General features: G+C 33.6%; 2 protein-coding genes and 1 long non-coding RNA gene across 3 annotated transcripts; 2 read left to right on the forward strand and 1 right to left on the reverse strand.

Annotated features, from left to right (window-relative positions):
- The first annotated feature begins 527 nt into the window (after positions 1-527).
- On the forward strand, positions 528-5,104 carry LOC129904634 (uncharacterized). The gene is made up of 2 exons (XR_008770460.1): positions 528-816; positions 4,654-5,104. It is a non-coding gene; the product is annotated as an uncharacterized LOC129904634 (long non-coding RNA).
- A 2,814-nt stretch (positions 5,105-7,918) lies between these two features.
- On the forward strand, positions 7,919-20,152 carry LOC129904058 (protein LIKE COV 2-like). Its single transcript, XM_055979585.1, has 7 exons — positions 7,919-8,100; positions 15,341-15,393; positions 15,616-15,725; positions 15,908-16,075; positions 16,755-16,852; positions 18,497-18,623; positions 19,711-20,152. Exons 1-7 carry the CDS (start codon positions 7,981-7,983, stop codon positions 19,812-19,814), a joined length of 780 nt encoding a protein of 259 aa, XP_055835560.1. The 5' UTR covers positions 7,919-7,980; the 3' UTR covers positions 19,815-20,152.
- Positions 20,153-20,758: 606 nt separating this feature from the next.
- Positions 20,759-24,115, reverse strand: LOC129904392 (5-formyltetrahydrofolate cyclo-ligase-like protein COG0212). The gene is made up of 6 exons (XM_055979958.1): positions 23,651-24,115; positions 23,455-23,545; positions 22,506-22,732; positions 21,735-21,810; positions 21,394-21,519; positions 20,759-21,162 (listed from the first exon to the last, which is right to left on the reverse strand). The coding sequence occupies exons 1-6, from the start codon at positions 24,056-24,058 to the stop codon at positions 21,014-21,016; spliced, it is 1,077 nt and encodes a 358-aa protein (XP_055835933.1). The 5' UTR covers positions 24,059-24,115; the 3' UTR covers positions 20,759-21,013.
- Positions 24,116-24,846: the final 731 nt, after the last annotated feature.

Consider the following 24,846-nt stretch of genomic DNA (forward strand, 5'->3'; position numbering starts at 1 on the left):
TTTCACCTTGAATTGATCAAAATATACAGAATTTTCCCGAGAGGGAAAGAGAAAGTGGGTCTTATGGAGGGAGGGGGGAGGAAAAAGGCTTGGGAGGCCACAACATCTAAGGAGAATCTCCCTAATTTTTGATTTTTTTTTCCTTTTTACCGTAAAAATCAAATAATTATTTCTTATTATCAACCAAGTAAAATGGTTGTCCACTTAAAATGGTGGATAGTCCATTTACTTTTTAAGTGGGTAAATTGCCCACTAATATTTTCCTCCACTTGTAAATATGGCTATAAATATAGCCTTAAACTTCAATGTAAAAACACACAAAACATATAAAAGAAGAGAATTACTATTACTCTCTCTATATTACTACTCTCTCTATTAATACTTTCTATATTACTCTCTTCTTCTTCTTCCTTTATAAAATTGTCAAGTTAGTTAATTTATAACATTTCTTAAAATCTTTTTTTCTTTTTACTGTATATTTTGGTCCTAAATTTTGACAGTCGCATCTTTTAAGTTCTACTGGTTGCTTTCTTGAAAGTCGTTTCTTCACTCTTGCTATCTTCTTCTCTCTCATACCATCGTTTTGCAGTCTATGCCCATCCTTCATCTCTTCTTATCTCATGAAACAGTCAAACTCCATGCCTCAAAACCAGTAATCACCAAATAAAAGAGGCAAATCGATGTAGAATCCCAAGCAATTGAACATTAGGTGTAAGCACAGAGATCGGAAGAGCCCAACCAAATTGAACACCAGCATCTATAATTTTCTAGCTTTGATGGTGTTAAAGGCTGTTCAATTTGTAAGAAGAAAAAACAGTAAGTTTCCGTAAACCTTCTCTGTTCGTACCCTTCTCCATTTCTTTAAAAACTAAAATTGCTCTGTGTCTTTAGAAATATTTTGATTTGGATGTTATAGGAAAACGGTATATTAGAGGGGTATTTATATTGGTACCCGTGCACTAATGCAAAACTCGATCACAAGTGCTTACCAAGTTTATTCTGAGAAGAAGCAATTAAATACGATATTATTTTTTCAATGCCCATGAAGTTTTTGAAAAAATGCCCGACATAGAAATATTACCCACGACTTTAGGAAATGGTTCGACACTATTCCACATATGGGTTTGATGTATTTTAGCTATTAAAGAATTCAAATTGAAGAATTAGAAGAGAAGTGTAAGGTTATTAAAATTCTACTTCTAATTATACTAACATTTCATGTTTCATTTCCCATACTTGTATTTAATGTTTTCTGGGCTCTTATTTTTTGATTTATTTCGATGTTGTCAATGGTAGATATTGCCTCATCTATGTTTCATTCCCCAAGTAGTACTTGTAATTAATATTTTCTGGGCTCTTCTTTTTTGATTTATTTCAATATTTTTAATGGTAAGTATTGCCTCATCTCAAAGACCTCTCGACTCAAGAAATATAGTGCTTGAAGGTATTTTGCTCTTTTACTTTGCCTTGCCGTCTTGATTTATAAGTATAAATTTCAATTTTGCATCTTATTTGTGATATAGATGATAAGAAAGTGAATATTAATAGGGAACTAAAGGATCAGATGCAATAAGCTTTTTTTGGATATTGAAATCGCCTTTTAAGCTTCCATTTTCGTACTCCAATTTAATGTTTAAAATCTGCATATGTGAGTTGAGTTTTCTCAATGAACACATCAGAAGTTGTTGATATTGCCTTATAAGCTTCAATTTTCACAGTCTGATTGATTGTTTGAAATCTTCATATGTGATTTGAGGTTTGCTCTATAATTCAGTAGGTTTTACGTTTTAACCCCTGATAGGATTAACTAAATAATTTGAAGTTTTCTCGACTTTGAGTGCGATAGTAAACACAACACATAGTGCTGAAAGGGCACCTTGTGTGCTTGGTCTTTGAGTTTATTCCTTAAAAGTGCTTGCTTGTGGAAAAAAAAACAATCTACAAAGTACACTAAGATAAAGCATACATGCATTCGCACCCCCAATAGTCCAAGTGCTTGAAGAATTAAATTCAACGATGTTTATAACTTTTAGTCAATATTAGGTTTGTTCCAAAATGATGTTCAGGAGCCTTTTTAAAATAAGCAAAATGAATACATGATGTTCAATGACCTAAGCCTTCTGAAAAGAGATCTTTAGAAAGCGAAAAGAAGGTACATAAGTTTATAGTTCCGGCTATCCTCCTTATTGGTATAATTGGTTTATTTGTTTCTCTCTTTCTTTCTTTTGTTTCCCTCTCCTTCATATTGTCCCCATCTTGAATATTGTATTAAATATTCCCTACTCGTGCTTGATCGTTCAATTTTTTTCTCAGCTCTCATTTTCTTCTGTCTCTTCTTATTCCCCCATCTTCCCTGCTAATTCTGACTTCTTTTCACTTATATTCATCTTCCTTCATTGTTCCTTTCTTATTGAATTTAGTACTTTTATTTTTTGGATAGAATATTTTTATGTGAAAATATGGAATTATGAGACTTCAACTATTTTTCTCTTATTTAAGTTGGTGAAAGATATTTGTTGTGCTTTTATGAACCCACAAAACTCTAGGTCATTTCACTATTGCATAAGGATGAATCTACTAATTGATAGTTAGACTGTATGGTCCATAGTTGCTATTGTTGTTTTAAAACGGAATGAATGAATGAAGATGTTATTGTGAGAATCCTTCACCCGGTGACGTGGCTGTCTCTTATTTTAGTATTAGTATTATTTATCTTTTCTCTCTATTTTTCCTATGCAAAACCTCGCTTTTAAAGGGAGAAAAAACAGAGTCGCGTCAGTTCCGACTTCTAATCCCTTCGATATAATTATGAGGTGTAATTATTGTATAAATGTTAAGTATGGTGCTTTTCATATTCGTTATAGTTTCCTCTAATTGTTCTTTTCATATAAGGATTTCTTCATTTTCATATTATCTAATTACATTACATATTGACTGTAGTTTAGCATTTTAACCACTTAAAATATAGTTAGTGAAATGTTATTTGCTGGAATGCATAGCCTAAGATAGGGATATAGGTTTGTTTTCAATATTATGCAACTCATTTTCCATTTTACTGATGAAGTTTATGAACCAGTTTTCGGCTAAGTTGCGTGGACTCTTCACTTTCGATGCCGCACCCGTGTCGGATTCTTCAAAAATACACTACTTTTGGAGAATTCGACACGCACCCGCTGACATTTTTAAAGAGTCTGATGAACATAGATTTTCGGTTACTGTTAAAGTATCTTCTCTAAAAAGCTAAAAAAAAATTGTATCCAAACATTTCACTCCTAAATATCTACTCATCTTTGGATGAAGGTACTACAAATTCTTTTGAGACATTATCTTTCCCATTAATAATAAAATCTTGGAAGTCTATGTGACCAACTGTTGATATCAAGGTCATACTCCATGACCTCACGTTATTTTGTCCTCATCATCACTTCCAATGATGCCTATAAGTTACATTTTGGATTTGAAAACTTCACAATCGTGATTACAATCTAATTATTATTTGAGTGAGTGAGACAGCTCTATGGCATGTTAGCCATTTTAAAAAGATTTATTAAGCCAAACTGAAAAAAGCTATAAAATTTACCTTCTTCTTGGGAAACTCTTCTTGAGTCGCCCAAATTCATCATCATGAAGTAGTTCACTGCCAGAATTCATGAAGAACAACTCTTTTTAGTAGCAACGTTCTTTCTCTTCAATCTCCAAGTGCTATACAATACTGTTGGACATCCAAAATGTACAGCTAAAATTCTATCCAAGAAATGATTGAACCTGAAAACTGTTTTTTATTTTATTTATGTTTTTAAAGCAAAAGTTCTATGGGATTCAAAATAGTGTACCACAAATAAAATGAAAAACTATGTGTATAAATTGAGCTAGCTGTTTACCAACTTCCTATACATAAACAAAGTTTGTCTGTTCTCAGAGAAATTTCTTAATGGAAAAAATGAAACTTTAGAGAACAGTTAGTGGTGGCACGTGAAATTTCTTAATCTTTGATGTGTTGGGCATGGGTTCATGGCGCTAGCCACTTGACATTTCAATTTAATACTTTATGACTATTCATATGTGATACTATTGGACGAGATTGAGACATTCAGAATTAAGTGTTACTCCCTTCATTCATTTTTACTTATTCAATATTGATTTGACCTACTATTAAAAGAAGTAATAATCTTTTTTTCGCAAACTTCTAAATGTGAATGTATTTTAAAGTTGTGTTGTTTATATGTCATCCAACTTCCCAAAAGTTTGCTATAAACTTTTTGTGCTACATACAAGAATCCGAGAGGTGAGAGGTAATCATTCACGTAATGATCGATTTTAACAACTTCACAACAATCACATCTTAACGGTACCCTATATTAAGTTGACAAAACATTGAATACGCTTATAGGACACTACATAAACAGATTTTACATGGAAATAGAATAGGGTTGTCCAAAAAAATATACCATTACATCACAGCAATACCAATGGATTAAAAAACCCAAAGACAAGGTGTTCCACTAGCAACTTGGGGGTCTGCCAGGCAATTCATTTGAAACTTTGAATTTCTTCGCCATGTGTTTTGATTGATCAGGGAAACTATTTAAATGAGAACTATAAAGGCTGCCTGCGTTTTCCGGCATTTTATGATCTTACATTACTTTTTTGCAGAATGACTACTTGTACTATCACACGGTTCCTAACAAGGAAGAGTTCGGCTACAAGAAGACATATGGCTCGGTAAGAAAGTGCTTCATTGTTTTGCATCTTATTAGACAAGATGAGGAGTTGAGAAAATGTGGATCCCAACAGTCTCTATGACTTATATTTTATCCATTTCAAATTAAAGTTAGAGCAAGGATTGAGAAGTGGGTTATCAAGAGGTCTTTGATGATGGGGAGCATCCCTACCTTCAAATGACGTAGATTTTCATTTTGCAGCTGATTTCTAAGTGATTTGTATGGTTAAATTGTTAATGAAGACCAACATTTACTTGCCTTTCATCCTATTTTTTATAGGCAGAAAAAGCAATTCAGTGAAAGTGTAGGCTATAGTTGGTAACATAGACTCAAAGCCTCATGCTGAACATGTTATTTCAGTATCCATATTTACGATTGCTTTATCGTCCAGTGCTTTTCTGATTCAGTAAGCTGTCTATAGCACTATTAAAATTATTGAGTAGAATGTGTCTTCGTCAAAGAACCTTCACTTTTCAGGCAGGGCTGCTATTGTTTTGCATCCTCTACTTGTGAGAAATATTTAGCCACAATAGCTAATGGGGAATTCGGCCACATGATCACTGGCAATGTACTAAACTTTGGTAGGTGTGGGAGCTGCTCTTGATCTCACAATAAAGAGCTAGCAGTTTGTTGTCCTAACTTTTTGCTCATGTTTGAGCATATTATTACTATTGTTATACTCATAATTTGGGAGCTTAGTGCATTGATTTATTTTTCTTATTGTTATAAGAAGAGATAGCATGTCTTTTAGTGCTCCAACTGAATGCGATTCCTTCTCGTACCACTCGCTTATTCATTTCAATTTTTTTTAGTTCTACTGCATTACAGTGCATTCGGCCATGTAAATATAAATTAAACTTTTGAGCAATATTAATATTGTTCAATTAGCAGGTCCCCTGGACCTTTTCATATTTCACTATTGTTTTTTTTTCTCTCTCTTATTTGTTTTCCCCTTACCATAAGGTGTAGATTTAGTTGATTGTAATGTTTATGAATCAGAAAATCAACTTGGACTTCGCATTTTACTAATCATCATTTTCTTATCATTCAGAAAATCAACCTGAACTTTGGATTTTGATAATCATCATTTCAATTTGGAATTATGAGTTCATTTCATTTGAGTTATATATTTGTTTTCCATTGTAAGGGTAAATCCCTGCCCATTTTAGAAGGATTAAGTACATACATGTTTCAAGGGCAACTCTTCAAAGAGTACAATGTGTGTTAAAAGTGTATACGCACCAGCTGTTTAAATCAATTAATGAATGCATGACATATGTGTGAACATATACTTTTATTACTTAGTCGTGGTTAATTAAATAATTTTTTTTACTTCATTGAACCATTTAACTATGGTAAGCTACATCGGTTTGGTGTATAGCACTCTATGAGGGTAAACATGTATCCTTCTATTATTCGAATGGCTCATATTAATCGATGGACAGAAAGCCCTACTAAATAAATATGACTCTTACATTGAATCTTTTATAAAGTTTTCTCATGTTATGTTCTTTTATGAGGGGTTTATCTTTTTCATGATTAGATTATGAAATATGAACATTCAAATAAAAAAATGGTGTAATATAAAATAAAAATTTCCTCCATCATCAAAGATTTGTCATGGGACATCTATGAGTGTTTATGGACAAGTAGATAAAAGAGAAAGGAAACTTGCTGCTAGAGTTTTGGAAATGAGTATATATATGTCATCAAATTAAATATTTTATATTTTTTCGTGTACACAAAATAAAAAAGTAATGCCTGATTATTTTATGCTAGATCGTTCAATTTTCTAAATCAAACTACATTTAGGAATAAATGTTACAACTGAAAAATATGTCGAAGATAAAATGATGAATAGCGTTGAGGAGGATTCACTATTTTAAATATTTGGATATTAAGGAAAGATCATTTGTAATTCTAATGAGGTAATTTATGACTGCGCGAAGCGCAGACAATTTACCTAGTTAATATGGATAATGCAAAAGTACCACCCTCAACTATGATCTAAATTCCAGCGACACACCTTATCTTTACTAGGGTCCTAATAACCTCTGAACCATTTTAAAATAAAATAAATAGACCCTAAAAGCTGACGTGACACAGAGAGTGTGCACACTCTCTTGAAGACAAGCGATGAATGAAAATATTAGATTTTTTTAATTGATAACTCTATAATTAGTTAGTACACATAATTATTAATATTAAAACCTATATATATATATATATATATATATATAATTATTATCATTTCTTTCTATGTAAAATATTTATTTTAATTTCTTCCTCACTTTAAACTTTTTATGTTTTTTCTTTCATTAGTTTCTTATCGTTTCACTTTTAATTATTTTAAAAAAATTATGTGGATTCTTTAAAAAAAATAATTGAAAAGAGTCGTTTAATTTTAACGTTTTAATTTTTTTATGTTTTATTTGATTTTTTCCCCTTGTTTTGATATCCATTCGAAATTAACTTATTTCAAATACAAGAAATTGGGAATCAAATTTGAAATCAAATGAAAAAGAAAAGACAAAGAAAATAAAAAGAGTAAATAAAATCAATAGAAAAATAAAAGAGAAAAAACAATAAATGACAAAAAAAATAATTTAAAAAGTTTAAATACAATATATTTTTTTAAAATAAAAATTATGTGTTTAATTTAATACGAGATAAAGAAAATAGAAAGAATTGAAAACTTAAAAAAAAAAAAATTAAAAAAATTAAAAAAATATTTAATGACGTGGCGAGTGTGTACAAACACATCAAACTCACTTGGTTAAAGATGCCACGCCAGCACGAAAGGTGCACGAAAATGCAAAAAAAAAAAGAAGTATGAGAGATAATAGGATCCTAGTTAAGTTAATATGTGTCGCTGGGGGTTCGGTCATAGTTCAGGGGTACTTATACATTATCCCAAATTAATATGATATTTGGTTTTCAATTTAAAAACTTGTATAACTTATAAATGTATAAATTATGATGAAATCTATATAAAATTTTATACATAATAAAAAATAAAATAAATAAGTAATACATAAATAACTAAATCATACATAAAATAATACTTAAACTTTTTATAATTAATCTATATATTATTAATACATATACAACTCTAACCATCACCGGATTATATATATGGTGATTTTTATAATTTAAAATTTTGTTATTGGTATCCCCGACGCCACCTGTAAAACCAATCAATTTCCAACAAACCCCAATATTTCAGAAAAATCTCTCATTGTCTCCTTTTACTCTGAAAATGGCGGACGATAAGAAAGAGTCAACTTCAAGTTCGCCACTTCGAAACGAAATCCTCCATGAAGATCCCGAAGATTTCGTCAAATCTTCTCCATCTTCCCCAAATTCCTCTACTCGAAAGGTTCGTCCCCCTCCCCCACCAAATAAATAAATGAATAATAAAATACCCTAATTTTTATAAACTGAACTGTGCGGTACACTATAATTTCACTAGTAACAGATCGAACTTGCTCTAAACAGTACTATATTGTATGTCGATTTGAAAAGAGGGATAATATTGATTGACTCTCACATCTCGCGTGGTTGCCATGAAAATTCGTAGGTGATATGAAGAAAGTATTTACATTTATATACTTGTGGAAATGTAAATGACATTTGAAACCACTTGAAAGGAATTTTGAAATGTATCTGATTGAGATTTACTTGGTGAAATGCGATCATTTAAAAAAAGAACATGAATCTTAACATTTTGGCTGTTTTTTTTAGCTTGGCTAAGCTAAATAAAATCGTTGTAAAGTCTGAACGTGGTGTGGTTCTCTTCTTATTATGTTAGTGAACTATGGCCGGCAGGGTTTCTAGTGGTGTAGGATAGAGGATGTTCACTAACTTAAAGGCAGTGAGAGAAAAAGAAGCAATTTTATACGATTTAAGCTGAGTTTTGAAATTGTGAGAACTAAATTGGAGTGACGGGGTGAAGATGAGGTGGGAAGAGGACACAATCAACGTGGCATGCCAAATGTGAAACATGTTTTCGCTACTTCTAATAGGGAAGTCATTTTCCTCACTTTTAAGAAACTTGTTTTCCTAAAGATAATGTTTTTCAAAAATTTTGGCCAACCAAACATGGAGAATTTTGAAAACATTTTCCGAATGCACCCTTGGTTTTGTTACAGATTCTTTGGGCTATTTTCTTGGACTTGTAGCTGTCGAATGACATTCTAAATTTGGGGGAATATCAAAAGTCTAATCTTGGTGGACAAGGTAGACCCAAAATCAAATTGAAGGAAGTTGTCTCAAATGTCTTAGAAGTCCTGGATCAAGAAATTTAGCTGAGAACAGAATATAATGGAAGCTAAGGAAATGATTGATATAAGCAATACGAATTAGTTGAAATTAAACTAATTATCCCTCTAAAGATAAGTGTGGCTGTGTGAGAATAGAGAACTCTTAATTTAATTATCAAACGGAATGAACTTGACTAGAGAGGAAAGGATATAGAGGACTTATATAGCTAACTCAGGTTGATTTAGGATTGAGGCTAGTTGATTTATATTGAAAGTTCGTCCACATAAAATTGCTAAACAAATGAATCTAGTGTTGTGGAAGCCGGATATATAGAGAGTGATGAAATCGCAATTGCTATATCTAAATGTAGCTAATAAATAGTAAATGAGACAACAATAAAAAGAACACTAGAAATTTACGTGGTTGGGCAAAAGTTTAGTTTCTTTTGCTTAATCCTCGGACACAACCAACCAATATTTATTTCACTTCAAAAGAATACAAGTGAAATACTATAAGAGAGAAAGAAGATCAAATGCCTTAGAAGATGAAAAGGTAAGTGAGAGGTGTGTTACAAAGGAACCAAATGCTACCCATTTATAGGAATGAAATCTTCCTCTTGATGTCATACATGACATCACTATGGGTTAAAATGTCATGGTTTATCTTGTGAAACCATTTAATGATTTACCAATATTTCAACTATAAATTTCCTACATTGACTTTTTATACCAAAGAAGAATTATCTTTTTACCAAATCTTCACATTAATTCATCTAGAATCTTGTCAAATTCAACAAATCTCCACTTTGGCAAGATTCTCCATTTTCAACTTTCTCTCAACAACTTTTGATTGTGTCTTCAACTTCAATCTTCAATGTTCAACAATGTTGATCAATTTCAAAAAATGTTGAAACTTGATCGCAGTAACCACTTTTTTCAGCATATCGACAGGGTTATCTGTAGTTCAAATTTTCTGCACTATGACTCCACCTTCTTCTATGATTTCTCATACAAAATGATATCGGACGTCAATGTGCTTCGTCCTTGTATGATAAACTTGGTTCTTTACTAAATGAATAGCACTTTGACTATTACAAAATATTGTGATACCTTCTTGTTCAATACCAAGCTCTCTAAGCAACCCTTGAAGCCAAATCGCCTCTTTGCAGCCTCTGTAATCGCCATGTACTCTGCCTCAGTGGTAGACAAAGCAACTGTTGACTGCAAAGTAGACTTCCAACTAACTGGTGTGTTTGCAATAGTGAAAACATAGCCAGTAGTTGATCTTCGTTTGTCCAAATCACCCGCATAATCTGAGTCACAATATCCAATAAGATATTGACTATCTTCCTGCTCGAAAACTAAACCAACATCTACAGTATTATGAATATACCGTAGAATCCATTTTACAGCTTGCCAATGTTCCTTTCTAGGATTATGCATATACCTGCTTACAACTCTCACAACATGTGAAATGTTTGGTCTTGTGCAAACCATTGCGTACATCAAGCTACCAACAACATTCGCATATGGTACTCTTGACATATACTCTTGTTCAGCTTTAATTTTTGGTGACATATCATCACTAAGCTTAAAGTGAGGAGCAAGCGAGGTGCTAACCGACTTCATTTTGTCATTCATACCAAATCGGTTTATTACCCTCTTCAAGTATTCCTTTTGAGATAAAAAGAGTTTCTTTGAATATCTATCTCTTTTAATCTCCATGCCAAGAAATTTCTTCGCCTCACCCTAATCCTTCATCTCTAACTCCTTTATTAGTTGAGTTTTTCAGCTTCTCAATTTCCTCTTGACTTTTAGAAGCTATCAACATATCATCAACGTAGAGGAGGATATATATAAAGGATTCGTCTTCAAGCTTGCGCAAATACACACAATGATCGTATTTGCTTCTTCTATACTTTTGCTGCAACATAAACTTGTCAAATCGTTTGTACCATTGCCTAGATGATTGTTTTAATCCATACAACGATTTTTCAAGTTTGCACACCATATTTTTTTCCCTATCAACTTTGAATCCTTCTGGCTGAGTCATGTAGATTTCCTCTTCCAAGTCTCCATGTAAAAATGCGTTTTTACATCCAACTGAACTAGTTCCAAATTCAATTGTGCTACCAAAGCCAACAAAACTCTAATGGAGGAGTGCTTCACGACTGGAGAAAATACCTCATTATAATCAATTACCTCCTTTTGAGCATATCCTTTGGCCACCAATCTTGCTTTGTAGCAAACATCTTCTTGGTTAGGAAATCCTTCTTTCTTTGCATATACATATTTGCATCCAATTGCTTTCTTATCCTCTAGGAGATTGACCAATTTTCATGTGTGATTTTTATGGAGGGACTGTATTTCTTCATTCATGGCTATCCTCCACTTATCTTCTTCTGAACTTTGGACTGTGTCTTTATAAGTGGTAGGAATGCCATCAGTTGCAATTGAGTCTGCACAAGCCACCATATCTATGAGTCGAACATGTTTTCTTATTGTTCTCTTTGGCTTGCTGGTTGCTATTGATTCAAGTTGTGGTTGAGGTTCTTGAGATGGAATCTCCCCCTCAACCGGCTCTTCTTCTAGTGAAAAATCTTTTGTTGTTTCCTCGTTTTCTCTCTGTGTTGGGAAAGTTATTTTTCCCTCAAACTCCACCTGCTTTGAAGCACCATCAATTTGTTTGACTTCTTCAATCGTTACCTTATTTGTTAAGGCAGATTCATCGAAGGTAACATCCTTGTTAAAAATAATTTTTCTTGTTTCTGAACACCATAAACGATATCCCTCGACTCAAGAAGTAATCTTCATAAATAAAGCTTTCTTTGCTCTTGAGTCCAATTTTGACTCTTTTACATGATAATATGCAGTTGAGCCAAATACATATAAAGAACCATAATCTTCAGCAGGTTTTCCATACCATTTTTCTAATGGTGTCTTGCCACCAATAGCAACAGATGTTAGACGATAAATGAGGTGGCATGCATATGTTATTGCCTTAGCCCAAAATTCTTTGCCCAAGCCAGCATTGGACAACATATACCGAACTTTCTCCAGTAAAGTCCGATTCATGCGTTCTGCCACTTCATTCTGTTGTGGTGTATTTCTGACGGTGAAATGTCTGACGATGCCATTATCTTCACAAATCTTTTGAAAAAAGATCATTTTTGTATTATCCACTATTGTCTGTACGAAGACACTTGATCTTTCTGCCATTTTGAGTCTGTATCATCGCCTTCCATTTGAGAAAAATTTCCAAAACTTCATCTTTAGTTTTCATCGTATACACCCACAACCTTCAGAAAAAATTGTCAACAAAGGTTACAAAATAGTGTTTCCCACCTAATGAAGGGGTTTTGGAAGCACCCCAAACATCAAAGCGAACATAATCCAAAATACCTTTAGTATTATAGATAGCTGTTCCAAATTTAACCCTTGTCTGATTTTCCTTGATACAATGCTCACAAAACTCCAAGTTGCAAGTTTTCACTCCTTTCAACAATCCTTGATCTGATAAAGTTTTCAAGGATTTTCCTCCAGCATGTTCCAAGCGCATATGCCATAGCCTGGTCATTTCTGCCTCTTTGTCGTCATTGGATGTTGTTGCCGCTGTTCGAATAATTGTACTACCTTGATAGTGGTATATATTATTGTTTCTTTGGATCGCCTTCTTTACCACCAGTGCACCAGAGCATATTCTCATTACCCCATTATCTGCAACGATTTTGAACCCCTTTGATTCTAGGGCTCCTATAGAAATGAGATTTTTCTTCAAATTCGGTACATATCGAACATCTGTTAATCTTTTGCTCAATCCATCATGATTCCTTAATCGGATTGAACCATCACTATATGCGGTAAGAGGATTATTGTTTGCGGTGTGAATAACTCCACATTCTTCTTCTTGTAAATCAACAAACCAGTCCCGATTGGGACACATATGATAGCTACAAGTTTAGTCCATCAACCATACATCAGATGATTTGGATGGCTCCGTTGTAACTAGCGAGAAATCAGAGTCATTACAATTAGCTACATTTGAATCCATGATGGCCTTTCCATTGTGTGGTTTGGTTTTGCTTTTCAACTTTGGACAGTCTTTCTTCCGGTGCCTCTTTTCTCGGCAAAAAGGGCACATTCATCCTTGCTGGGTCTGGATCTTGACTTGGATCTTCCTTTTTTCGTTCTCGTCTGATTTTGAGAACGACCTCTCACGAACAGTGCTTCTATTTCTGCACCTTTTTGTTTTTCTCTCTTCCTTTGTTCATAACTATACAAGGCAGAACAAAATTTTTTGAGAGATACTTTATCATTCCCATGAAGTAGAGTAGTTTTAAGGTGCTCGAACTCATCGGGAAGTGAACTTAATAACATTAAGGCCATATTTCCATCAGTAAAAGTTACATCCATATTCTGCAAATCTGTCGCCAACTTATTAAAGTTGGTGATATGATCATTCATTGTGCTACCGGGGATATATGTGAAGCGTAACAGTCGCTTTTTCATGTAAAGTTTATTTTGACTATTTTTCTTCAAGAATTTCTCCTCCAGTGCATTCGACAATTTACTTGCAGATGTTTCCTCTGTGTATGGATACTTTTGTTCTCTTGCAAGGTAAGATCGAATGGTACCGCAAGCAACACGATTGATAATCTTCCAATTTTCTTCTTCTACACCGTCTGACTTCTTTTCTTCTATGGCAATGTCTAGCCCTGGTTGAAAAAGAACATCAAGGACCTCGCCCTGCCACATTCCGAAATGTCCTGACCCATCAAAAATTTCAACTGCAAATTTCTCATTTGATACAATTCTTGCTACATTCGATGTGGACTTATCATTTTTCTTATCTCCCATTCTTGCTACAAATACTAATTATTAGCTAACAATTGCAAAAGGCCTAAATAAATCTTTTCTGATGTGGAAGTTCAGATTGTGCTGCAACCATAGAGCATACTTAGATAAAACCTTGGCTCTGATACCAATTGTTGCAGAAGCCGGATATATAGAGAGTGATGAAATCACAACTGCTATATCTAAATGTAGTTAATAAATAGTAAATGAGACAACAATAAAAAGAACACCAGAAATTTATGAGGTTGGACAAAAGTTTAGTTTCTTTTGCTTAATCCTCGGACACAACCAACCAATATTTATTTCACTCTAAAAGAATACAAGTGAAATACTACAAGAGAGAAAGAAGATCAAATGCCTTAGAAGATGAGAAGGCAAGTGAGAGGTGTGTTACAAATGAACCAAGAGCTACCTATTTATAGGAATGAAATCTTCCTCTTGATGTCATACATGACATCACTATGGGTTAAAATGTCAAGGTTTATCTTGTGAAATCATTTAATGGTTTACCAATATTTCAACTACAAATTTCCTACATTGATTTTTTATACCAAAGAAGAATTATCTTCCAATCTTCATATTAATTCATCTAGAATCTTGTCAAATTCAACATCCAGGAGGCAGTAAGTCAAAGTTTAGTAGCAGGATATTGCTTGGAAATTTCAAAGATAACAAGTTTTTGACTGTATAAATTGTTGGTACTCAAATCAAATGATAGTGGTTTCATTATTGATTTCTGTAGCTCAATACACAACTTGTAATGGCCTCACTCTTTTGGTTGTAAGTTCTCTAGCATTATCATTTTGTTGCTGTTCAATCAATAAAAGTTAGTCTAATGAAAAAAAAGTTGCTCTTTGGTACTCTAATAAACTAATTTCCTGTCAAAGTAAGCAAACTAGTTAGACAGAGCTTATTCCATTCCAAATCCTTCCTGATACCTCCCAAGGAAAATCTCGAATTTGGATCCCCAATTGAGTATTGACGGGTTAGTGTGGCGTACTCAACAAAATCTCTAGTATTATATTCTCTAACTATTTCATAGATCTCCAAAGTTTGACCAAAAATATTTCTGTTTCAATTTCATGCCAGCTCTTCATACCTAAAACTACTGATCATTTTTCATTGGATAAGGTATCACAAGAGAGAGTTGTACTAATTTGTTTGACAACTTCACACAATTACTGAGATATTTTTTGTTTAGATCTTCTGGCAAATGATAACTGAGAGAGCTGTTAAGCAAGGAAATTGGTTTGACAGCACAAAGAGAAGTGTTGAAGAATTGTGATGTAGAATTCTAAAAGTGATAGTTCTTGCTGGTTATCAAAAAGAAAAAAAAGAAGTAATAGTTCTTGCTGGAAATGTACTTGTAAATATTTATTCACTAACATTGGAGGTTTTGTGAACAAATACCATGTTTGTTCCTTTCTATTTCTTTCACCATACAATAACTCAATTTCCATATCTTCATATTGATGGTACTAATTCTGGCATTTATTTGATCAGGCTTGCTATGCTGTTCTTCAAAGTTGGGTGTCAAAGAAGTTCATGACTGGATGGTGAGGAGCTTATCAAAATCCCTAATCTTTGATTTTGCCTTATCAACTACTTAAGGAAAATGTGCTTTTATTGGCTTGTGGGAGACTCTTGCTTTCTCAGTGTCTTGTCTCTTGGAGACAAGACCGAGAAGTAATAGTATCTCTAGTACATTGGATGCCTACTTCCTTTGTCTTATGTGAATCTCTACATACTAATTTTTGGTGGATATTGCCTATTCACAGTGTGGTCCTCTTTCCTGTGGCTGTTACATTTTTCATCACTTGGTGGTTTATTCAATTTGTTGATGGTTTCTTCAGCCCCATATATGAAAGACTTGGTATTGACATATTTGGTACGTCACTTTTGGCATTGCAGGATTTTATTTCCCATTTCGCTTGCTGTAGTATTCTTTGATGCATTGATCATGTTGGTAGTTGTGATATTTCTGGTAAATTATTAGCATCATCATGAGCTGTGTCTTCAATAAAGCTTGTGTAGCTGGTAAATTTATAAGTGCTTCCCTTGTACTTACAGGCCTTGGATTTGTCACATCGATAACCTTCATATTCTTTGTCGGCATTTTTGCTTCATCATGGCTGGGTTCAACAGTTTTCTGGTTAGGGGAATGGTTTATAAAGAGAATGCCCTTTGTGAAGCATTTATACTCTGCATCAAAGCAAATTAGTTCTGCTATTTCACCAGGTAATCATTGTTGTTTGGTTGCAACTTTTAATTTCCTAATGATGAGGTATTAATGAGTTATAGATAAATCGTATGCAGATTTAGCTTTGATAAAATAATCTTTGAAACCCCTTTTCAATCACCATGACAGAATGCTTCCCTCGGACAAAATGCTTATATGAAAGAATGGTAGTGTTTCCGGTTCATTGATTGTTTTTTTCCATATTAGCTATGAATTATGATTAGGGAAAAGATTCTTCACGAATAGTATACTTAGTAACAGCTGAGATTCATTTTTAATCTGATTTACTTTTCAAGATCAAGGCATAGATAGAATATTATCTTCTTTCAATCTACTATTCCAAGTTATCATTTTTGTGTTGATGTTTGCGATAACAATGGAAGCACCTTAGGACATTACTGTTGTTTAATGCATTAGAATATGGAAGCACATCAGGATCAAATCACAAAGCCTGTTCTTAGGGACATATTATTCATGATTTTATTTGGACGTCTGATTTATTTCACAACAATTTATGCAGCTTGATTTGATTGATGTCTAAGTTCTTAACATACCCATGTTCGTCTCTATGTGTGTTAAGTGAAGATGAAATTTTGCTGAATTGATGTAGTTATTATATGTCTGTATCTTGCGGGGTTTATAGGACTTATGTGATTTCTTTGGCTGTTTTTACTACAGACCAGAATACCAATGCTTTCAAGGAAGTTGCTATAATTCGTCATCCTCGAATTGGTGAATATGCAATTGGTTTCATAACATCTTCAGTTGTTCTCCAGGTAGATCCATCATAGTATCCTATATCAAAATAACTTCCATCATACTATCCTAAATGTATGTATTTTCACTAAAATGGTCTCAACCTATTGTTTTTGTACAACTTTAGTCCTACGTTGAACAAAAACTTCCTTTTTAGGTTCCATGTCCATTCCTGACACTTTTTGAACCTTAGATTATGTTCAAAACCTGTTGGAGCTTGGAATATTTGTAGCAAAATTAAATACCTGATATGTTCTATATAAAGTTAATAAAAGTAACATCATAAAATTTTTATATAGAGATGGTAATCTGGAGGGAAACTGTGGGTCCTCCCCATTCTATGTTTTGGTCCAGGGGATGGGGAAATTAGCTGAGTGCGTTATGGGGGGTAATACAAATATTGCTGGGTGTCTGGAGTTCAGGGAAGACATGTGCTGTTGCATGTGTGGCTTCTTGTCTTCCTTTTCTTATTGTTTCAATTTTCTTTTAGTTCTAATCTTTTTGGTAAGCGTTACACTCGTATTTAGCTTTATATACTCTTCCATGTTTTTCTAGTAAAAGAGTCGATAGTTGTTCTTCAAATGTTGTTAGTCTCGTTTGAATTTGATGGTTTACCACTGTCCATTTAAATGTTTTCACTACAAAAAGGGGAAAATGAGATGTGTACCTTACAATAAAGTTGCGTTTTGACTTGAAATTATTTGATAATTATCCATTGATTAGATATCCATGCAACATAATGTCTGTTATGGCTCATTATGTTGGATTGATACGAAGGATAGGAACTGCGTATTGATCTTTCCATTATATTTTATGAATTTAAAGACAGAGAAGAAGGGGAGGGGCTGCTTATATCAATCCCTTCCAGTTAGTCAAAGAAAGAGGAAGTATATCTCTTTTACTTCAGTTCAAAACGTGCCAACCAACATTAATGGTATGATAAAGAGTGTTGAAAGGAATTATTTCAATTAGGCTCCATTCCCCTTTGTATTTCCTCCTCTTTTACCAAAATAGTGGAGTGCATTATATATAAGAATTACAAGGAGAAGCGCTTATCACATTGATTTGATTTCAAGAGATTCATATGAATGTCATTGTCCTACTGATTTCAAATGTATTTTTTACGGTGTAAGATACATTTTATGGTGTTATAGATGCAGATAGAGCATATATGTTGAATTTAGACAATTTGACTACAATTTCTACTCTCCCACTCTCTCCCCAGCATTCCATTTCTATGGGGGAGAAAGAAAGCAAAGGAGATTAGGAGCCCGTTTGGATTGACTTATAAGCTGCTTATAAACTGTTTTCAATTTTTTTGAGTGCTTGATTGGCCAACTTAAAGTCATTTGTGTTTAAAATAAGCCCCAATAAATAATTGAGTTTATTTGGATGAACTTATTTTAAGCAGATTATAAGTTGAAAACAGCTTCTAAGTTGAAAAAATATAAGTTGGGCTGCACCTACTTATTTTTTTTTTTAACTTATAAGCAGTTTTCAACTTATAAGTTACTTAAAATAAGTCAATCCAAACAGGCTCTAGATTTGGATACTCTACCTTAGCCCTATTTTTGTAATCCTTCTTACTTACTTCTCTCTAGTGTCCATGCTTTTCTTGTTTCTCTGATAATTAAAGGATGTTCTTAGCTATTGATTTGTTGCAGAGAGATGATGGGGATGAAGAATTGTGCAGCATTTTTGTCCCTACAAATCATTTGTATATAGGGGATGTATTTCTGGTTAATTCCAATGATATCATCAGGCCAAATTTGTCCGTGCGAGAAGGCATAGGTATGTTTCTAATCCTACTTCTCTGCCATGCAATTCAGTAATTAATGTATCTGTCACCTTTTTCAGGTGATATCATGAATATTTACATTTGGCAGTTTAGATGTTCCGCTTGCTTGGCATCAATATCATCATTTCTATTTTTGTTGTCAATTGATATCTTTAGTCATTTTGAACCACGTTTACCATCTTTCTCTATTTTTGTATTTCACCAATCAAATTGACCAATTGTGTCCGGTCAAGCTTGGTCCCTTTTTTTCACTCCCTTTAGGTGACACTTCCCTTTTCGGTCGGTCCAAAAAGAATGACATCTTTCTATATTTAGTTACAATCTAACTTTAAATTTCCCATTTTACACTTAATGAGATGATTTGTAGCCATACAAATATCTGTCTTGTTTTAAATCACAAGTTTCAATAGTCTTTCTTTTTTAAACTTCATGACCAGTCTAACACCATCACATAAATCGGGACGGAGGGAATTGCTAGTTTTATTTTCCATTCCAATCTACTTGTTAAAATGTGTTGGTTGCGATCTTTTAAAGTAAAATTATCTGTTTGGAGTATAAAGAGGGTTTCTTTATTGAGATGCCAGTCAATGATGCCTTGTCTTGTGGATAACGTTCTCTTGGTTGAGAGAATGAGGTGTTGCTTTTGAGAGTGAGTTAGACCTTAGGTCCCTTTTCTTTGCAGGCCCTACAGCCAGAGTTACCTTAACTGAAGTTCTTTACATTGTATATTGCTTTGTCCATGTGTTTGTTGTTCGTTGGACGAGCTTATCGGTTATTTGACAACCACATAAAATACGTGTTTTAATTCCCCAGACCAAATTATTCACCACATGAATGATACGAGAAGAGTAGAGAACAAAAACAGAAGTTCATATAAGAATGCAAACTTGTTTAACGTTTTGCTGCTGCATACGCTGTAAGCCAGCTAAAATCCTTGTTGGCACAAAAATATGAATTAATCTTCACTTATAACAGTATACATTATACTCGTGTTTTACTACAACATGTAATTCTCTTTTCTTGCTTTATTGCACTTTATAGAATCCTGCATTATAACACACTTTTCTTCCTTGTTTTCAGAGATCATTGTCTCTGTGGGAATGTCAATGCCACAGGTGATTTCTCCTATAGAAAGGATAACAAGACAGAGCGACCGGATCCCTCTAAACAGAATGTTAAAGTAAAAGAATCCTCATTTTCCGTGCTAATGATTTCCTTGCACTAAGCTACCACAATTTCACTTTTGAGGAAAGTCTCATATTATTTTCGTCGTCTTCTGTGTTTGTTTGATGGTTCAACATATCTGAACTGAAGCAATTAGTGACATTGGTGACTTTGTTGTATGTTTATTCTTTAGAATTAGGAGGAGGTACTTTTTGTTTGAAACAAATAGGTAGGGAGGCATTGTTCGGCTGTAGTTGGTCTACTCTAATTAACAATTCACTGTGGTCCGTATATATTCTTGTAACTTATTGAGTTCTTATTTTTGTATTATAAAGAAGCGGTCAATACAGTCATCCAATTTTGTGTTTACTTTTCAGAGGACATGGTGTGGTTTCTTATCTTGGATAAATGGGAGAATATTCTTTCCTTTTTTTTTTAAAAATAAATAAATTACAAGAGAGGTTTCATCTAAATAAAGATTCTTTTGTATTTCCCCTTAATCGAGAATCTTATATTCCGGCATAATATCAGTTGCAGGGAGGAGATATTTCCTTAATATATTGTGAAGTTGCGTTTTCCATTGTTAGATATTTATATATAAAGTAATTAAATATGTACCTATTGGCTTATACTAACCTGGGTAAATGATCCGGGGTCCTCTCATTATAATGAAAGGTCTAGGGCGTTTGAATTTTTGGGAATGGAAAAGTCTGGTTGAAAACGTTGCTCCAAGAAATATGTGAATAGAGATTTAGTTGAGTTTCAAGCAAACATTGAACAAGGAGTTGAAAATAACCAAGAAAAATTACATATGGGTTGTGGATGTTCCAATCAGAAATGTTTTGACTAGGGGAAAAATAACAAATTTCCTCTCTAGCGCTAATAATTTATCATTTTTTTTTTCTACCTTTATCGTCAGAAAATCAAAGAGACATTTTGGTACACGTGCAGTTAATCTTAGTACTTTACAACTCAATAGTGTTCCCCTAGCAAAGCATGTACATAGTGAGAAGATTTAATAGTTGACAATTCGCTTGGTATATGAAAATAAAAGTTTGTCTTTACAAGAAAATTTCTTTTACATAACCATTGAAACAATGAAACATATGGCAATATTAGCTACTAATTAGATGACTTTACAGTTTGCTGTATGCTCACTACACAAGGCTACATTACAATTTACTTCGTCTCAAACTTCATGTATTTGAAGCTAAATATATCAGCGTCGCCGCTGGGCAGTGGGTGGTAGTTTCTCAGAAGGACCAGTTGGAAGCTTTTGTCCAGTCTCTTGTTCAATTTTACTTTTCAGCTGTCTAAGTATTCGAATTTGACTAAGCTTTTCAGGAGAGAGCTTCTCCCAATATATCCCTGCAACGGATAGATCATAAGAAAGGTTAGCCAACTGCGATCACCATTGATCGAGCTACTCTGATGGATCCTCTTAGTCTCTTTTAGTTTCAAGTTACCAGCTAATCAAGTGAAAGTGAAAAGATGCAAAGACGAGAAACAAAAAGGGAAAAAAAGAACGGACAAGGATACACGCACACACAAACAGAGACTTCAGGTACTATAGCAATTATACATACGGAGTACACTTACCTTGAGGCTTTGGGATGGATGTGTTTGTAAATATGACCTGAGTTGGAGTGCATATGATGTCTACTGGCACATCATGGATCAATAGTTTATTAATAGGAATGTCATCTACCAGCTGTTCATCGTGCACTGAGGAAGCCATCCATAGAGAATGAAGATCAATTTAGCAAATGTGAGAATTGTTGAAACAAACCTTCCATAGTTTTGACTAGCAAAATTAGTTCTTTTTTCGTCAACAATAACAATGAAAAGAAAAGCTTGATTTGTATCAACCAAAATGTTTGCATAGTAGGAGTGCAAAAGGTTAAACTTTGATGAAGAAGGGTGACTTTAAAGGGACGTACCAGATGTAACAACTGGTGTTGAGTCATCAATGGCCCCCATGTATCTCAACATGCCATATTCAAGTTCAGCAAATCCCTACACACAATGAGCGGCGTAATTCAAGATAAATTTCCAAATAAAACTTGCACACAAAATCCATCAATCTAGTCCCAACACAATTAACTGAACTTCAACTTTTAAAGCCATCACCAGCAAAGGGAAAACTTGAAATATTCTCGCACCCAACAAAAGCAAAAAACATAAATCAACAAATAAGTTTGTCAGCCATAACTACTGGGGAAAAGAGAAGAAATATAGCAAAGGTTAATAAAATCAAGATCCTAAAATTTGAAACTAGTAAAATTTTCTGTGACACCACGTGGATAATGCTTCTTTCGGAAGATAATTTACAATAGTAATATGAGCATCACTGTGCGTCCAATTGCTATAGTGGCGCACAATGTAGAACCTTCAAGATAGTATTATTCAACACAACCATTCTACATAAATTATAAGCAGAACCATCAGCACGAAGCGTCCAGATTACACATTATACTATGAGTGAAAAGTACCAAGATAACACAAAAATGGACAAAAACTAAGCTGCATCATATGCATGAACAGTCTATTCATGTTCTCTTATGATGTATCTTTTTCTTTAATGTGTCAGTTCCGTGCCTACATGGAGGGCGTTTACACTCAGTTCTTTTGATCACGCACAACCCAATTCCCAGAGCTAGCTTCTTGCAATATAAAAAAGTAGAGAGGCAAAGCTTCGCACACATGCTTACCTCTCCTTTGCCGAGTCTAGCACCCGTCTTTGGGTCAACAGCAACTGAGCCAATAACAATCAAGTCCACCTTTATTTTCTCCTCCAATCCAATTGGTCTTCCATATTTGGCAACTCCAGCAGAAGTGCAGGCCTCCTTAATGGTACCAGCAGATAACATACTCTCTTCAAGTACAGAGAAAAAACCTGTCCTAAGACGAGGCTGTGGTGTCAATAGCTGCTTCCCTCCTACAAAAGAATAAGGTCTAAGAAATGAGTAAATCAATGTCATATTATAGGACAAAGAGGAAACTTTATGCTATCACTTTAAAAAGTAAGAACTTTCACTTCACGACCTCAGGCTCTGTTTCAATTAGATTGTCTTACTTTCCTTTTTAGTCAGTTTCAAAAATAATGTTTCTTTCCTTTTTGACAACTCTTTCATTCTAACTTTTCACATGACATGTTTAATATCACAAGATTAAAGTGCATTTTGGTAAATTCTACATATCTTTAGTTTATGACCACAAGATTCAAAAGATTTTTACTTTTTTAAACTCAGTGTCAAATCAAAACTACACAAACAAATTGAAACAAAGCAAGTATATTTTTGGACGAAGTTGGAGAAGGATTCTATTTGTGTCCTGATTATATTGTTTACAAATTCAGAGACTAGAAAACAAAAATATACTGAATTTGATAACCTAGCCTTCAGAGAAAGAGCTTCTTAATTGTTTTTATAATCTAAACTGAAAGTCGGATATAAAACGATTTATTTACACACTAGTTACACTACTTTAACACATTCCTACTATAATCCAGGGCTCATAACTCTACATTAATCATAATAAAAAAGAACTATACAAAAATCTTGCTGTACATTTTTTACTTCTTTCATTCTAATTTATCCCATTACAAATAAGAGGGAAAAAACTTCAATTTTTTAACAAAATAAGTTTATGAAAACTAACCATTAAGTGTGAGAAACCTCACTTGCTTTTGTGGTGTATCTGGATTCACCTTCACACATTTGGCCAATTTAAACTCCTCCAGTTCACTCATCTGCCAATAACAAACAAAAAAAAACCAGAAAAATAAATTATCTAAACATGAAACCCATTTTCTTTATTTAATACACACACAGTAATAAAGATGCAATCTTTGAACCTTATCAGCAGCAATTGAAGCTCCAATAAAATTGGGTATCCGATGATGAACGGGTCTTGGAAATTGGGCTATATTTTGGGCTTCCATCAAGTCCCAAACCCGTTTTCGGATAACCCATTTCCAAACTTTCGGGTCTTGTTGGTTTTGGGTCTCCATTTCAGAGGTTTCAGCCATGGCTTTTCGAGCCTCGGCGTCAAGTCTGTGACGCTCGGCTTCGTATGCGGCGTCGTCAAAAACGACGTCGTTTCTCTTCTGGGATTCCACTTTGAATGAAAATTTGGAACTATCAGAAAAATTGAGAGAGGAAAGAGAAATGGGAAAGTGGGATTTGGAGGGAATAATTACGCTGTGTTTGGCTATGGAAGCGAATGGAAATGCCGAGGAAATTCGGAATACGTGTACTTCCATCAAACGAAATTCTGTTCTTCAGGATGATTTGGATTTTCGGAACTGATTTCCTTTTTTAAAACAAAATATATATAGGGTGTGTTTGGCACCGTAAAATTTCAATTTCAATTTTTTTATGTTCCATTGATCAAATATTTTAAAAATTAGAAGTTTTAGTAGTGTCATTTCATATTGATTACGTCTTTTCATCTTTCAATATACTTCATTTTCACCCTAACCTCATATACCCTATATTTAGGAAATTAAAAGATAATATAAAACAGATACATCAAAAATACGGCAAAACCTATGAAAACACTCCTATTGAAAGTTTTACATTAGACAATACGACAATAAGATTTTACATTCTTGGCTTCTTGGTGAATTGAAGTGCTTCTTCAAGAGCACAATACTTGCGAAAGAAATGTTTTAATAATGGTGTATTTTGAGATGATAACTTTTAAAAAATAACGGACCGAATTGTACCATTGACAATCCTACCTATATTTCCATCCTCATTTCTCACAATATTTGCTTAAATTATATATAAATTATTTTAGAATAATAATTTTTACTTTTCAACCGAATACAAATAAATAAATAAGAAACATCACTTATTTTTGTAGAAAATATTTTCTATGAAAAACATTTTTCCTAAATACACTTTTTGGGCCTTGTTCTCGATATTTTAATCGAATATATACCTATATGGAAAAATTACTTAATTGAGTGCTTTTTAAAAGTTAATTACTGATTTTAGCGATATTTTTTTATTTATTACAATTTATAGCAATACATAGCAATATTAT

This window comes from Solanum dulcamara, chromosome 9 (genome assembly GCF_947179165.1).
Source record: "Solanum dulcamara chromosome 9, daSolDulc1.2, whole genome shotgun sequence".
Classification (NCBI taxonomy): Eukaryota; Viridiplantae; Streptophyta; class Magnoliopsida; order Solanales; family Solanaceae; genus Solanum; species Solanum dulcamara.

What these genes read in the sequence shown, in the direction of transcription:
- LOC129904058 (XM_055979585.1), top strand. Translation starts at nt 7,981, where the DNA reads ATGGCGGACGATAAGAAAGAGTCAACTTCAAGTTCGCCACTTCGAAAC. An exon ending in AAGAAGTTCATGACTGGATG is followed by an intron (nt 15,394 to 15,615) that starts GTGAGGAGCTTA and finishes GCCTATTCACAG; the next exon opens with TGTGGTCCTCTTTCCTGTGG. An exon ending in GTCCGTGCGAGAAGGCATAG is followed by an intron (nt 18,624 to 19,710) that starts GTATGTTTCTAA and finishes CCTTGTTTTCAG; the next exon opens with AGATCATTGTCTCTGTGGGA.
- LOC129904392 (XM_055979958.1), bottom strand. Translation starts at nt 24,058, where the DNA reads ATGGAAGTACACGTATTCCGAATTTCCTCGGCATTTCCATTCGCTTCC. An exon ending in GAGGTTTCTCACACTTAATG is followed by an intron (nt 22,733 to 23,454) that starts GTTAGTTTTCAT and finishes ATTCTTTTGTAG; the next exon opens with GAGGGAAGCAGCTATTGACA. An exon ending in CTAGACTCGGCAAAGGAGAG is followed by an intron (nt 21,811 to 22,505) that starts GTAAGCATGTGT and finishes CATTGTGTGTAG; the next exon opens with GGATTTGCTGAACTTGAATA.